At 46.1% G+C, this 16,840-nt stretch overlaps 1 protein-coding gene across 1 annotated transcript in view; it reads right to left on the bottom strand.

The window, feature by feature from the left end:
- Positions 1–261: 261 nt before the first annotated feature.
- LOC115202254 (TBC1 domain family member 9) overlaps positions 262–16,840 on the bottom strand; it is a 30,737-nt gene continuing 14,158 nt past the window's right edge. The window contains exons 6-21 of the mRNA XM_029766269.1: positions 15,481–15,688; positions 13,996–14,202; positions 13,481–13,660; positions 12,039–12,189; positions 9,911–10,125; positions 9,081–9,198; positions 8,550–8,835; positions 7,850–7,979; positions 7,473–7,571; positions 7,252–7,320; positions 5,630–5,882; positions 5,427–5,492; positions 4,635–4,721; positions 4,333–4,401; positions 3,052–3,155; positions 262–2,889 (exon numbers count right to left, since the gene is read on the bottom strand). Of these exons, the coding sequence (XP_029622129.1) occupies positions 2,092–2,889; positions 3,052–3,155; positions 4,333–4,401; positions 4,635–4,721; positions 5,427–5,492; positions 5,630–5,882; positions 7,252–7,320; positions 7,473–7,571; positions 7,850–7,979; positions 8,550–8,835; positions 9,081–9,198; positions 9,911–10,125; positions 12,039–12,189; positions 13,481–13,660; positions 13,996–14,202; positions 15,481–15,688 (3,040 nt within the window). The 3' untranslated portion in view covers positions 262–2,091. The remainder of the gene's footprint in view (positions 2,890–3,051; positions 3,156–4,332; positions 4,402–4,634; positions 4,722–5,426; positions 5,493–5,629; positions 5,883–7,251; positions 7,321–7,472; positions 7,572–7,849; positions 7,980–8,549; positions 8,836–9,080; positions 9,199–9,910; positions 10,126–12,038; positions 12,190–13,480; positions 13,661–13,995; positions 14,203–15,480; positions 15,689–16,840) is intronic.

Below are 16,840 nucleotides of genomic sequence, written 5' to 3'. Positions count from 1 at the left end.
CAGTTTCCCAAAGTCGGTCCTGAATCAGCTGTGTAGTGCAAGGGCAAACACGTGTACCCAAGGGGGCCCCTGGACCGAGTTTGGGAAACCCTGTTTTACATTCTAATGACCTTCGAATCCCTAATTTAGGGACATGATGCGTTTGCTCAGGTCCTGGGATGAACAATATTACATAATTGCAGTAAAAGGAGGACAGAGAATGACGTATTAGCAGACCAGTTACAACTAGACGTCAGTTAAACACTTCAACCCAATCCATTACTAAGTTAATCATTTAATCATTGCTAGAGAATGTGCCCATATGCATTACAATGGCAAGCTCTTATTGGTCAACCTGAACCACACCCCCAAGCGTCTGCAGAGCAGCACAGCAATGAGAAGAAAGCGAGCGATTTCACAAACCACCTTTATGTGACAAAGTCTCTATTTCAGCATGTCTCCCACGCTGACACTGCGCACCATTGTCGAAGCTAGAGAACTGCAAAGATGTTAGCCATTAACCCTTCGCTTCCTTTTACTGAACGGTAGAAAATAGAAAGGTATTTGCAGTGGTGGCATCAGAGATATTCTACTCCCTTATTTTTTCTTGTTTCAAATGGAAGTCAATGAGCTGAGTAGACCAGACCCAACTGCTATCGCATTGGTGTCTATGGGAGAGCCACCCCCTTAAGTAGACAGGAACTGACCATTCTTTCAATGGTAAACAGCCTGAGTGAAGCATCTTCATTTATCCTTATCTTTGGTGGCATTACAGGATATTGGGTCTGATCCTGGAACACTCTCTTCTCCACCAGAGGGTGCTCTGTCTCCATCTCTGTATAGATGTGTCTTCCCCTCTCAATGTCGAAACGGAGCGTATCAATATTTATCCCATGCTACAGTATGAACAACCCTAATTGATAAATCCCATAAAGAGACGCGAGACATTTTTAATATGTAGCGCAGGACCGTTCATTCTACACTTTTTAATTAGTTGAAGTGGTACACTTAAAACCATGACCTTTGTACATGACAAAAATCATTCACATTGGAGCAAAAACAAATATATAAAAACAGCGTAAAAATAGAGCAAAAACTTCAAAACGTAAAAAAAAAAGGAAGCTTTTGGAGTGTGCTGACGAGCGCAGGAGTGGCACAGAAAAAGGCAGAAAACATGCTTATGGAATTAAAAGGAAAGATGTAAATGTAATTTTTCCTGATAAAACAAAGTGCGTGTGCTCTACAGTTCAGTATGCAGGCTAAGCTACCACACAAATAAAATCTAAACAGTGTTTTCCTTAGTGAATTTACAGAAGTACATCTAGTCAGATAAAGCTTTCACCACCATTCATATTTCATTCCAGTGCAAGTGTGGGTTATCCTGAAGCGGCAGCAACTAATCTTCCCAACTCTAGAAGTACAGTCACTTCTTCATTGTAGCTAACGGATGCTACCTGTCTAACCCATTGTTTCTAGTGTAAATTAGCGGCTAATAGATTAGCAGTGAGTACAACTGCACCACAGGTTGCCGTTAGTCAATTAGCCTAGCGGCTAATGAGTTAGCGGCTAACAGAACTCGACTGAGCAGTGTTTTCCTTGGGGACTGTGACAGGCCACTCCTGGACTGGGCTGGTGGTCTAAGACTTAAACATCATGATACGTAGTAGTCTAACTGGTTTAGCGATTATTAGTAGTAACATGTATACATGACTTCATATAAAGTACAGCAAGCTCAGCTAATACATGTACAGTACATACACCACAGCTCTGCCTGAATTCCTTTTGAGGTCAAAAAAGCCCTTTTTGTCCTTCCCTGGTCCCTCTACTGAACAGACTCTTCTAACCCTAAAGATAAAACAGGTTGTTGACATCTGGTAAAATACATTGCTAAGAGCAGGTATTTATTTTCATATTTTTTACTCTTACAGTATTGCACACAAATGTTAGACTTTTCAGTTCTAGCAGACTGTCATTCTTGTCACCCAACAAAGAGAAAACTGTTTTTTTTCACGTTGTACATTTACATGACATGTTTCCCTGTTTTCCAAAGCAGTCAACCTACAGAGCAAGAGTCTGTCTCTGTAAATTCTCTCTTTTCCATTGAGGCATTAGTTACCCAGACAGGGAGATCTCATAGTCGCTAGCAGACAGTAGAGAGCACCCCACTTTCCTCACATTCTTGGCATTGGTGATACGTGCGGCCACCTCCACTGGCTTCTCGAAGTAAAGCACCAGGGCCTGCTCAGTGAGCACCGATGCCAGGAACTGCTCAAAGGTGATGGCCCACTCTTTATCTATGCTGGTGCTGTGAGGCAGCCCCCCATCTCTGCCGTGGGGCCCACCTTCACCGTGAGGCCCGTTCCCTCCCCCTCCACCATGGTGCCCGTTCTCACTGCGCACCAGGACCGTGTCGTCATTAATGTCCTCGCAGTGAAGCTTGTCGTCGAGCTCATGGGAGCCGCCGCTGAGCACCGAGTAGGACGACATGGACGTGTCGTCTTTGGTCTCGTCATCTGAGATGAGCATGGAGGACGATGTCCCTGTGTCCTTCGGGGACGAGTCCTCCAGCTTAATGTCCTCCATGGCAGACAGCTGCTCGCCCCTGCCGTCCCTCTTCGCAGGGCCACACTGCCTGGCCTGGCTCTCCTTCTCCCCCTCTCCCTGGCCCATCTGCTGGAAGACACCCCCAGGCTTGGTCCCTCCATCTCGGGCTGGCCCACTGGTTTTGGCCTCCTCTGGATCGTCCTGGTCCTGCTCCTCCTGATCCTTGGAATGGCAGAAGAGCTTGCCCACCTCGCCCATCTCCAGCAGCAGGCTGGTGACGGTGGCCGTGGCGTGGTACAGCTCCTGCTCCTGGGCGTCCTCGCTGAACATGTTGTACAGTGTCTTGCACAGCTCTATGAACTGGCTCTGAAGGAGAGAGAGAGAAAGAAAGACATACAGGTTAGCCTGGGAAGGAAGAGGTAGATTCATTGGCACGACACACAATTTCATAGCCTCACACAGCCACATTGATCAAGTGGACTCCACTGACTCCCCCTGGGGAGGTGGAGTGGATCTTAATGCTCTCACCTGGTTGAGTTTGGGCAGATCCTTCATGTTGTCCAGCTTGTTCTTGGTGCCCTGGTTCCACAGCCTCAGGTAGTGGCGGTAGTCAGGCGTGTGCAGTTTCTTCACTGTAGAAACAACAGAGGTGGCCGTTAAGACTTAAAGCTAGCAGCCTGGCACGCTTTGACTATTTATAGGAGGCCATAACAACAACTAATGTATGTGTTGTTGTCAAGGAGACAGTGTTGAATGAATAAGAGAACATGCACCAATAATGCCCTGAATAAACTGAAGTGGCATGCAGGCATAGCTTGGGGACCATTTAACATGTGACACCTCCAGCTGCACTTTGAAACTGTTCTATTCTATTAGGAACTGTTGCTTTAATGGGAATTTTATTGTCTGGAAAATCAGTAAGTATATTGTCCCTAATCAGCAACCGTAGACAATTTTTGCTCCAAGAAAACAGGATACATAAAAAAGTAACAGTTTCATTTCATCCCAGAGTTTTGGGATGTGTGCACACGCGCGCGTGTGTGTGTGTGTGTGTGTATGGAGTCAAATATGATTTGAGAGAGAGCAAGAGCGACAGAGCAAGAGCGACAGAGCAAGAGAGACAGAGCAAGAGAGACAGAGCAAGAGAGACAGAGCAAGAGAGACAGAGCAAGAGAGACAGAGCAAGAGAGACAGAGCAAGAGAGACAGAGCAAGAGAGAGAGGTGAGATGAGGGAGAAGGTGAGCTGAAGGAGGTGAGGTGAAAGAGAGGGAGGAGGAAGATGTGAGGAGGGAGAAAGAGGTAGGGGCCAAGATGAAGGTGGAAGGGGACTGCACCTGCAGAGGCCATACCACTGCTCCAGCCCTAAAGACCAACGGTGGTGCAAGTGTCTGGGCCTGTTGAGATACCAACAGGGACTGTACCTGAATGATCAGCTGAGAGCCCACCCCTTCTTGCCCTCTCTGTGAGTAGTAGCACCAGGTTTTGAGTCAATTCCATTTCAGTGTAGTCAATTCAGGAAGTATTTTTTTCCTCATAGGAGGCAATGAGGAAATTGGAATTGATATTGGAATTTTTGTTTACTTCCTGTATTGACGGAGTTTAAATGGAATTGACCCCAACCCTGTTAGCTACAGCTAACTTCCTTACGGTGATATGAGCGTTCTTGAGGTACAGTAAATAAAGGCCTTTGCAACAAACAAGAAAAGGAACAGTAGACTTCGTGGCTTAAGGTATCATCATTTAGATTTGAGCATTTACAAACCAGCGATAGATACTCATGTCTCATAACTGTTCATAGCAGTGCGTACCTTTCTCAGTCTTGAATGTGACCCTGACAAAGCCATCATCCTTCTCGCTCTTGCACTTGGGGTCAAGGCCTGGAGGAAGGGAAGGGTCAAGAGTGCAAAGGTCAAAGGACACATTAGGAAGTCATCTGAAGAAGAAAAGAAAAGGTGAGAGGTTGAAATAGGTTGATGCATGCCATGAGTGTGACTGTGATTGAGGGCACATAAGGCTCTGGTCAACAGTAGTGCACTATATAGGGAAAAGGGTGCAATTTGGGGTGCAAACATTGTGTAACCTCTGGCGTGTTGATGAGGACATAGCCTACCATTGGAAGTTTCCGGGGTGATGTCCTCAAAGAAGTACTGGGTGGCCTCGAAGGCAGAGTCTGGCTCCTCCTGCTCATGGGTCACCTCTGGGAGGAGACAGGAAGATACAACATTTTGGGCCTTATTATTAGAATTGATAGCATTTATATAGCACCTTTCCAGATGCTCAAAGTGCTGTAAGGGGCATTATCATAACGCCTCAAACAATGCAGTTGAAAAAGTGCAATATAAATTGTATCCATTTATCATCTTTCCATCGTGGCCTCACACATCCCAATGTTTGATCATAAGTCTGATAAAGGCATTGATTTCAGTCATTTCTGTATCCTCTTCTCACTAAACATCTGTTAGTTCAACATATATCATATTATTCTGCCAGAGACAATGTTTCCATGTTTCTTTGTGGCTGGCAAAGGAAAAAAGCTAACCCTATCATTCTGAGGACCAAAACAAGAGCTGCTTCAGGCTTTGCCGTTATACAGGGAATTAACGCGAGCTGAGCCAGAGAGCCATGAAAGCTCTTCTGATTGAGAGGTAGATTTCCAGCCGAGTTAAAATACTGCTGTGTGAGTCTTAAGGGAAGCGGCGGTTGGTGCTCCATATGCTCAACCAAGTGAGGGAGAGAACAAAATAATTCATCTTTCCTCCTTTACAGTAAATAAATCCAATCCCCTATCCTTAAAACATCCTCCCCCCTCACTCAGTTATGACAGTATATAAGGAGTATAGATATAGTATATTTCCCTCTGGACTTCTCTCCCTCTCTGTGAACAGTACACACACACACTTACCAGGAATCACATGCATCTTGTACAGGAGCTTCAGTTTATCAGTCAGATCCCCATGGCATAAAACACCTGAAATACACCATAGATGCGATAATTTGACATAACATTTTATTATGTCTATATAGACTTAATTATCCATTTTGACCAGTTGCTACAATCATTCGTCAACTTCTATTTGATACACCCCCTCACCCACCAATACTCACTCAGTCCACTAATAAACTCCCGGAAATTAATCAGAGAGTCTCCGTTATGGTCCAGGAGCCTGAAGAAGCGCAAGGCCAGGGGGTCTGCGTGGGCCCCGTTGACAGGGGCCCAGGGGAAGAGCAGGGAGAACAGCCCCCTGAACTGCTCCAGGTCGATGCGGTACTGCTCCAGGTAGGGCAGGCTGGGGTCGTGGCGCTCCGTGGGGTTGCTGCCACCCGTTCCGCCCCAATAGCAGCTGGTCAAGTGTTCCGCCTGGAGAATGAAGATGGTAGAAATAGATATATACGGATGGGGTCACAGTGTCTCCTGACCCCTCCTGTCTCAGCCTCCAGTAGTTTATGTGTTCGGGGGGCTAGGGTCAGTCTGTCACATCTGGAGTATTTCTCTTGTCTTTTCCGGTCTCCCTCGCCCTCGCCCTCGCCCTCTCCCTCTCCCTCTCCCCCTCCCTCTCCCCCTCCCTCTCCCTCTCTCCCTCCCTCCCTCCCTCCCTCCCCTAGGACCATGCCTCAGGACTACCTGGCTTGATGACTCCTTGCTGTCCCCAGTTCACCTGCCCGTGCTGCTGCTCCAGTTCCGACTGTTCTGCCTGCAGCTATGGAACCCTGACCTGTTCACCGGATGTGCTGCCTGTCCCAGACCTGCTGTTTTCAACTCTCTAGAGACAGCAGGAGCGGTAGAGATACTCTCAAAGATCAGCTATGAAAAAGCCAACTGACACTTACTCTTGTGTTACTGACTTGTTGCACCCTCGACAACTACGATTATTATTATTATTTGACCATGCTGGTCATTTATGAACATTTGAACATCTAGGCCATGTGCTGTTATAATCTCCACCCGGCACAGCCAGAAGAGGACTGGCCACCCCTCATAGCCTGGTTCCTCTCTAGGTTTCTTCCTAGGTTTTGGCCTTACTAGGGAGTTTTTCCTAGCCACCGTGCTTCTACACCTGCATTGCTTGCTGTTTGGGGTTTTAGGCTGGGTTTCTGTACAGCACTTTGAGATATCAGCTGATGTAAGAAGGGCTATATAAATACATTTGATTTGACATTTATATAGCAGTTTTCTAGAACATTTTGAAGTATAAAGAAGCGAGGTGAGGTGGAATGAGACCGAATGGTGATACCTATGCTAAATGTGGGGAAAAGTGGTCGCCCACGGTGAGGAAATGCATATAGATATCACTGAATTGCTTTGCACAATGTTTCTAATGGATAAGTACTTGATGTCAACAGAGAACAATGTGAACATTGCACAACATTGGGTATTAAAGTCTTCTACTTCTCACATCTTATACCAGCACCCCTGACCATTAGAAGTGTGCTGAAGACTCATCCGTCTTCCTCCATGTCCTCTAACAGGACTGAGCAGTGAGCGTACGTTATGTTAATGGATGAAGAGTGAAATGCTGTTGCCAGGGTTTTAGGTCTGTCTCTATGGATATTAAGTCCCCGCTCCAATTATAGCCCATAATTCAGCGTTGCCGTGGCAGCAGGGCACTATGTGAGAGCTAGGAGAAATGAGACGCCCTGCCAAAGAGAAAGGGAGGCTGAGGAAAAGCAATACAGGAAGAGATGAGTTCCTTTAAGTTCCTATTGGCTACAGTATGGCTGTCACTCACCTTGAACAGAACGTAGAGCTCCTCCAGTTCGTCGATGCTGAAGGCGGTCTCCGTGACAATGGTTCTGACCTGAAAGAACAGTGGATTTAGGAGCTGCGTGAGGAGATCAGAACTAACCAGCATTGAATACAAATCAGAAACGATGGCTTAAAATGACTTGAAATCCTCCACACCCAACATCTGGTGTACCATACAGTGTGTGAGATAGCAGGGGTCGTTACCACGTTGCGTTTGGTGGTGTCCTCGATGGTCTGGATGACCCTTAGCCTCTGTTTGAAGCGCATCTGCTCGATCACGTCTGCCCGGATGGAGCCAAACTTCTACAAACAGCCACACGGTACAGAGAGAGAGGTCAACACTGCTGCTATCCTACGGCTGGGATATGCACTGAGACTGCATAATCACCAGCCAGAGTAAAGGTCAAAACAGAGTGACAGTTCTACCAGTGAATACACTTGGGTCTAGGAAGCAGGGTTGGGCTGAATTCCATTTCAACTTAATTGACTGAATTGAAATTGACCCCATCTCTGACAGACTGAAGGAATGATTGCATGACGGGTGGATGGGACAGTGCCCTGGTCATGGTGCGAAGACTCACCTCGTAGGAGCTGCGGACCAGCTTGAAGATGTCCACCTCCGGGTGGGGATCTCCATCATCTGTCAGCAGGGAGTGGAGGTGGGGGATGGGAGGCAGGGTGCTGTCCTTATTGGTCACACTGTCCAGGTACCTACACACAAACGTTTCAAGCATATTCCTTGAATAAAGGCTTCTCTATGAAAAAGGTTATCACAACCAAATCCTTCATATTGACAGCTTATCAATATCAAGCTTTAATTGAATTAAGAAGCGTTATTGCGGTGTTTCAAAACAAGATGAAGATCGTGTCACTGTCGCCAAAACAATTTGACCTTTGACCTGACTCATGGGGTCTGCTCTTTGAGTGAAAACCTAAAGTAGCATGACTGACCAGCAAACTCATGTTGAATGACCTATATGGTTATGGTTAGGATTAAGGTCAGGGCAAAGGTTAGGGTTTTAGTTTAGGTTAGGTTCAGTGTTCCAGTCATGAGTTGGCCTACCAGTCATGTCCCTTTAGTCCAGGGCTGTTCCAATTCTGGTACTGCAGGGCTAAAACCCTTCTGGTTTTCATCAGACCTGGTGCACCAGGTGAATACAATTAACTACCAGGTAGAAACATATCAAGAGGAAGTGTTTCTGTCCTCCAGGACTGAAATTGAAAAGCCCTGTTTAAGTATCTTTGGCCCCTTGTCGGTCTTCCACCCCCAACCATCCTCACCTTCCCAGCACGGTCATGGCCTCTCCATCATCCTTGGCCCCCAGCAGCTGGTGGATGTTGGCGTGCAGCACGCTGAGTGCCAGCTGGAAGATGACCTTGATGCCCTCGTAGAAGAAGCAGTCGACCACCACCACGGCACTCTCGAAGGGCATGACACTGAGGAACAGGGTGAGGAACCAGGAGAGGGAAATGGTAGAGATGACTCCCAGGTCCTGCATGCAGTCGTAGAGTTCAGGGACGTACTCCCTGGCCAGCTCCTCAAATACACCCTGGTCTACCAGAGCTCCTGGAGAAGCAGAAGTGGGAGGTTAGCGAGACAGAAAAAAGAGAGGCCTATGCATACCCTGATACAGTAAGAGGGAGAGCGATGCCAACAGATATGCACAAAGACTGAGGGACACATACACACGTGAACATAAACATAAAATAGAGACACTGAGACCAAGTTAAAAACGCAGAGGCAAACACAGAGTCAACCACAAAGCCACCCATTGCCCTACTACAGCCTCATTCCAGAAGCTTCCAACTGACCTACGACCCTGGTGTTGTAGTAGTCAGGCAGCATCCGCTCACACAGAGCCACCAGCAGCCAGAAGGCCTCCTCCTCTTTAGCATACAGCAGCAGCACCGACGTCACGATGTTCATGGCCTAGGAAGAAACACCAAGATTATTCAGAATAATACATTCAACTTCTACAGCGCTTTTCTTTACAGAATCGCAAACACTTCAAAAAGCAAAACAAGAATCAAATAAAACAGCTATGTGACAGTAGGTCTGGACTACAGTTTTCAGCCGGAGTTAAACGTCTTCAGAGTTTCAAGCTGCCAACAGATGGACCGGCAGTCAAGAGGGAACCGCATGGCTTCGACCCGCAGGGGGAACCAAGATTAGGGACCCACAGGGGAGTCAGGACAGCTATAGAAGTGGCAAGCTACTATGTGGCTTGACCATTTATCAAACTGAAGAGCAGTGTGAATGTTTGTGTTGTAAAATAAGTTTGTGTGTGTAACAAGCTCTCACAGTCTCACTGCAGAATCAGACATTTGTCCACAAACATAACATTTTGAAGATTAGGCATTCATTCCGAATGGTTAAGGTTTGGGATAGACAAAAATAGTGTTTAGCACTAGGATTGAACACGCGACTTTCGGAGCCAGAGCTCGCAGCTTACGCCCATCCGCCATCCCTGTCCACAGGACTTGATGGTAATAGCGCCAACATTGCCCCTAGAGGCCGGTTTTGACATAATCTTGTGACGTCCTGCTTACCTGGACGGACGTCTAATCTTGAGCGACCGGACTGGTGCGTCTGTATGTGTATACTATTTACCATGTGTGTATACTATATACCATGTGTGTACCTGGCAGTAGCCTATGTTGGGGTTTCTGAAGGCGTAGGCAGTGAGGACCCTTCGTAGGGCAGCGATCCCCATCTCGTTCTGGAAGGCTGGGTGTTCAGGGAGGGAGCGGTGCAGGTCTCTCTCGATCTCCTCCGTGGCCAGGTTGTACTTCCCCATAGACTTCTCTACCAGGTCCTCGTAGTAGCCAGGGTGGGTCGCCATCTCGTTGATCGCCCCTGGGGGGGGGGGGTACAGTTACCACAGTTAGTATAGTGTTAAACGAGGCCCATTGACACCAGACCATCAGCCAATAGCTGTTTAAAAGAAATTGGTCTGGTGGAACAAGGTTAATGTCAGGCCCATCTTTCAACCAACAGCCTTAAGAGAACTGCTAACAAACAGATGTTCCAGTTTTCAGGGGGAAATGGAAAGAGAGCCTGTGATGCGACTTCCGCTTTTGGACGTTAACAAGGCAACGGTCCATCTTAACTCCTCCACATTTACTGGATTGGTTGAACAGTACAGAAGAGAACCTCCCCCCAACAGTTATTTTTTGAATCTCTTCAAGACCATACAGGGGGGGGATCTAGTTACAGGCATTTATTTTAGGCCTGGCTAAGTTAGGCTAGCATTGTAACGGCATATTCAATGTAATCAGTTTCAGAAATGGTTAGAGTGATGAAACCAGAACTCAAGACATGCCATTGCTCATTCCATCTCTGCTAACGGAGGGATGTGGCAAGCAGCCAGTAGTCATGCAGTTGTAAGCCTTCCACTCTCACTTTAGGCAGAATCCCTTCTACACTGAAACCTTAGTGCCTTTATAGCCCTCCCCCTCCCGTACTCCCAGCTGTGGAAGCAGCACTGACTGTGCACTTAGTAATAGTCTGTTGAATCATAACACCCTCAAACTCACTCAGTCAAACGCAGGCTTATCAACTGTTCCCACTGTGACAGTGAGTAGAGGGACAAGTATAGAGGTTGCATTCAAATGCTGCATCTTCTCCCACATAAAAGCACCTCTAGCGAGCTTTGCCAGAGACACTAGGCTAACACCTAAACACACCAGTCCCTCCAGGAAGTGCAGATGTATGGCTGCCATGGCGACTGCGGAAGGTACCATAAGTAGGTCACTAGGGGACGGAAAGAGCAGGTAGATAATCGCTAACTGTTAGTGCGGTCGCGTGGCTGCAAGGCATTTACTCCAGGAAGAAGAGGCTGAAGTAGAAAACATTGTTTGGTGATCTTAGCAGGGACTCTCCCTGTAGGCCAACTGGTTCTTCGGGTTTATTTATATAGGTCAGCTTTCACAGCTACGGCCTACGTCTCTAACACAACTCCTACATAAGCTGCTGTGTTTGTAAAGCCTGATAAACCAGACTGACAGTGTTCAGTTTGGCATACAGTAAGCAGACTACAGAATGTGTGCTCTCACTCTAATAGGCTGTAGCAGTGGACGTGAAGCATGCAGCCCAGTTACAGGCTAGATAAAGTAAGATACTGCTGCTCAGGCAGGAGATAGGAATGGAATGCGTTGCCAAGGCCAAGCTAATGCATGTTTAATGAGGCTACCCAAATCCATATGTACACTGAAAGAAGAGCTAATATTTGACTATCAATACTTCTAATACACCTGGATGATGAACCATTCTGTGCTCATACCACAAAAGGGGGTTTGAGAAAACCTAAAACCTGATGTTTTTACTGTTGTTTTTCATCCTGTGGTAACAATAACTATAGTAATGAGATGTGTGGTCCCACCACACGATGCTGAATGCAGATTACAGTTGGTGTATGAGTGTGTGAGCACGTAGTACTGTCTGTGGTCTTTGAGTGTGTGTATCAGCACGGCTTGTGGAGATACAGAATGAGTGAAAGTCGAGTATATGAATGTCAAGAACCGGGGGGCATAATGTAATATACAAATGAATATGTACAGTGATTGTGAGAGTGTATTGTGAGAGTGTATTGTTTGTGTGTGTGTGTGTGTGTGAGTGAGAGTGAGAGTGAGAGTGAGAGTGAGAGTGAGAGTGAGAGTGAGAGTGAGAGTGAGAGTGAGAGTGAGAGTGAGAGTGAGAGAGAGAGAGAGAGAGAGAGAGAGCTCGTGCCCACGTCTGACTGTGAGAACGCGTGCCACTGTTGGCCTCACCAGAGAAGAGCAGCCACAGCTCTCCCCTCATGTTCTCTGGGATGCCTTTAAGCACCAGGTCCTTGGTCTTCTCTGTACGGTACATACACACCCCCTGGCCGTACTCGGTGAAGTGGTTCTTCCACGCCTGTTCCTTCAGGAACTCCTTGGCCTGGGGAAAAATGTAATTTGACAGTTAATAATCTTGCACGTGTTAGAGAAAGAAAGAGAGAGCAATGTCACAAGAGACATATTTCATGCCAGTAAAGCTCCCCTTAGAACTATAGAAGGATGTTTAAGGACAGAAAGAGCGAGAGAAAGAAAGTAGACACCCTTGTAACAGCTGAACCAACAACCCAACTTCTCTGCAGAAAGCTAAGAAATATGAAATGACTAGCCTCATACGAACCATCCTAATCTGGTACGCTTACATCGTTTCAATACACGCAGAATGTGAGCTGGAGAGATCAGGATGGTTCGTAGGAGGCAAAACAAATGACCACCTCATTAAGTAACGAGCCAGAGAGCCTTCAAAGCCTAAACAATATTTCTAACTTTCGACACAGACGTACGTAGCACAAATACTCCCCAAGAGGTCTCTGAGGAATTTCATAAGGGCTTTATTTACTTCAATTAACTCAGATCTAATATACTTTCCACACGCTCCCCCTCCATTGGTCTACATCAGCAACTTCCCTGCAGGCCTTTGAACTGTGCAATGCAAAGCCAGCTGGAGGTTAGAGCAGGAACAGAACACACTGACTGCAAGCCAAGCATTGTTTTAGATCAAGGTTGAGACACTGATGGCACCGATAGACATGGCCCGCTCCGTTTCTGGCTCCTAAGCAACTTTATTTTGTATTGTTAGATATTACCGCACTGCTGGAGCTCGGATCACAAGCACTTCGCTACACCCGCAATAACATCTGCTAAATAGGTGCACGCAACCAAAACAATTTGATTTGAGGCTTGGGAAAAGCCTCAGGTTATTACATGCAGATATTGCATTCCCAATGGCTTATTCAGCATGCAGGTATATACACGCAATTACAGTTTGTTACAATATTTTGTCACTGTAAATAAAATGTTTTCAACTCAAATCAATTAATTTAGTCCCAGTTCAGTTCCATCAATCATCATGTGCAATCATTCCAATTCTCTACTATAGCAATAGAGCATTTTCGACCACATTTATTTAACTAGGCAAGTCAGTTAAGAACAAATTCTTATTTACAATAACATTCCTACCCCGACCAAACCCTAACCCGGATGACGCTGGGCCAATTGTGCGCTGCCCTACGGGACTCCCAGTCACAGCCGGTTGTGATACAGCCTGGAATCGAACCAGGGTCTGTAGTGACCCCTCTAGCACTGAGATGCAGTGCCTTAGACCGCTGCGCCACTCGGGAGCCCCCCAACATGTGACCAGAACTGCATATTTCGTGACCATTCAATGACCGTACCAGTTTGGGGTTGAACTCCTCCGGCGAGCGGCGGCGGTACATGGTCATGAGGGCCTGGGTGGCGGTGGGCACGCTGTTGTCGTTGAGGTTAAACTGGCGTTCACCCTCGGAGGAGCCCTCTGAGCCCAGACTGCTGCGCTGGGGACTGCTGGAGAGGAGAGAGCCCTGCTGGGAGTACACCTAAAGGAGAGAGACACAGATTCAGGATCAGAGTTAGTAGATTGTTAATGCAGTCAATTATCATGAGTTTATCATAACAACTGTTCTGAGATGAGATGCCAAACTAACAATACACCTGGTGGAGAGCAGCACAAGTCCAGGGTAAGGATAGTTAATGCAGTGTGCTTTATGATAAGAGCTGATCAGAGACCTGTGATAATAATCATGCTAAGTATCTACTGAAGACCTGGAGTAGAGGGAGACTTATCAGCAAACTTGGGGAGCAGTTGTAGAAGAGTATAGACCTAAATTATGTACAACATCCTAGATATACAATGACATAGATGTGACCTCACCTCATCGTCGGAGCTGTTCACACTCCCGGTGATCTCCCTCTCGAAGTAGATCTTGGAGGTGGTCTGCTGCAGGAAGTCAGAAATCCTCTGGACCAGGAAGTCCCGGTCCTTGAGGTTGGCGAACAGGAAGGTCATCCTGTTCTTGGTGCTGATGGACACTGGGCTGGGCAAAAAGTTGGAGCTGTCTGCCTTCTCCACTATCGTCACCTGGGAGGGACAGAGACACAGAGGTCCGTCACAACAGATATGTCATTCATTTATCAGTTACAACAGGTATGTCAGTCACAATAGATGTCAGTCATGTCAGACAACAGATATGCCAGTCATAAATCAAATGTTATTGGTCACATACACATATTTAGCAGATGTTATTGCAGGTGTAGCAAAATGCTTGTGTTCCTAGCTCCAACAGTGCAGTAGTATCTAACAATTCACAACAATACACACAAATCTAAAGTAAAAGAATGGAGTTAAGAAAAAATAAATATTAGCACGAGCAATGTCAGAGTGGCATTGACTAAAATACTAGTAAATTGAATACAGAATAATATACATATATATACACACACACACACACACACACACACACACACACACACATACACACAGATAAGAGATGAGTAAAGCAGTATGTAAACATTATTAAAGTGACTAGTGTTCCATTATTAAAGTGACCAGTGATTCCATGTATACTGGGCAGCAGCCTCTAAGGTGCAGGGTTGAGTAATGGTTGAGTCAGACAACAGATATGCCAGTCACACGTCAGTCGTAAGATACAGTACGTCAGTGATATGAGGATGCAACATAAGATATAAATCTCCTATTTCATACGAGAAAGTGTTCGATGTAGAACACGAATTACAGTAACCCATCGCATGTGTATTGATTTACTTTACCATCTAACCACATTGGTCATTGCACAGGAGAATATTGGCCTAAGGCCAACATACCATACCAAGCACACAATAGGTTTCACCATTTCAACCCACATACGAGGTGACTGAATTGATTCAGTGCCACACATCATAACACTAGACATTAGTAGTCGATCCACATTCTGCCCTGCCAGCGATTGGTAGTTTAAGATGGCTGATGGGGATAGGATGTGACAGGGTGGGGGGTCCTGATTGACAAGGCAATGGCTGGGCGAGGGGCAGCCAGTGACTAAAGCAGATTGGGAGTGACAGCCCTCTACCAGAGTGTTAAGCCGGCCGCTGCTCTTTCTTACTGCCCTGCTAGTACACCCCCTACAGCAGCACACAGCAGAACTTGTCAAAGGTAACCTTTCTTTCCTGATGGAAAATCTATAGTGGTCCCACATTGACCTATGTCGTAGCATCATCCAAAATTGTCACAAAAGTCTAGCTCAACGGTCACCAACCCGAAATCCCAGAGAGCTTCAGTCAGTGCAGACTATTGCTCCGGGCCAACACTAAGCTCCAGGACTACGGTCAATCACCAGAGTCTGTACCCAGCCAGACTCACCTCTCTTAGGGGGATGATGAGGCTGCACAGGGTCTCCTCCTTGGAAGTGAAGCAGATGTAGTTAGTGGAGACAAACATCTGGCCCAGGATGTGCATCTTGTTGAAGGGGGTCCAAAGGGTGCAACCCGTGTGTCCGTCCAGCTTCTCATCCTTGGGCAGACGGAACAAGGCCCGGTAACGCTCGCTCTTAGCCCTGGCATCCAGGTCCCTGGGTGAGACAAGGTTCAAGAGATTGTCTAGTCTAGAGACTGTCAAGAATCTAATTCGGAACATAATCGGTTGTCTTTAAATAGTAGCAGTAAATTGAGACTAACTGTCGGTGCAGTTGACACAAACCGGTGCGCCTGGCACCTACTACCATACCCTGTTCAAAAGGCACTTAAATCTATTGTCTTGCCCATTCACCCTGTGAATAGCACAAATACACAATCCATGACTCAACTGCCTCAAGGCTTGAAAATCCTTCTTTAACCTTTCTCCTCCACTTCATCAGTCTATATCATGGAAAGAGCAGGCATACTTAATGTTTTGTACAGTCTATTTCCATACAAATGTATGTATTCCAAATACATTTACAAATGTATGTCACACATTAAAATACATTTGGCCAATGTTTTATATTTCCCATGTATCCTAAAATGCATCCCAAAAACAATTTCAAAAGTTTTTTTTTCCTTTGTATGGAAAAAAAAAAAAAAAAAAAAAAAAAAAAAAAAAAATCAGGTCAATGGAGTGAAAGAGCAATTTGAAACCAAGTATGACAGTATAATACTACTACAATAGACGCCATCTAGATGGGGCAACAGTTGCTACTACAATAGACGCCATCTAGATGGGGCAACAGTTGCTACTACAATAGACGCCATCTAGATGGGGCAACAGTTGCTACTACAATAGACGCCATCTAGATGGGGCAACAGTTGCTACTACAATAGACGCCATCTAGATGGGGCAACAGTTGCTACTACAATAGAAGACATCTAGATGGGGCAACAGTTGCTACTACAATAGACGACATCTAGATGGGGCAACAGTTGCTACTACAATAGACGACATCTAGATGGGGCAACAGTTACTACTACAATAGACGACATCTAGATGGGGCAACAGTTACTACTACAATAGAAGACATCTAGATGGGGCAACAGTTGCTACTACAATAGAAGACATCTAGATGGGGCAACAGTTGCTACTACAATAGAAGACATTGAGATGGGGCAACAGTTACTACTACAATAGAAGACATCTAGATGGGGCAACAGTTGCTACTACAATAGACGACATCCAGATGGGGCAACAGTATGGGTAGTGGTTAGAGAGTTGGAATCTGTCTTGAGGGAAATACATTTAAAAGTCTTGG

The sequence above is a fragment of the Salmo trutta genome, chromosome 11 (assembly GCF_901001165.1).
Source record: "Salmo trutta chromosome 11, fSalTru1.1, whole genome shotgun sequence".
Taxonomy (NCBI): domain Eukaryota; kingdom Metazoa; phylum Chordata; class Actinopteri; order Salmoniformes; family Salmonidae; genus Salmo; species Salmo trutta.
The sequence above is the reverse complement of the archived record's forward strand: the minus strand, read 5'-3'. Positions and strand labels throughout refer to the sequence as shown.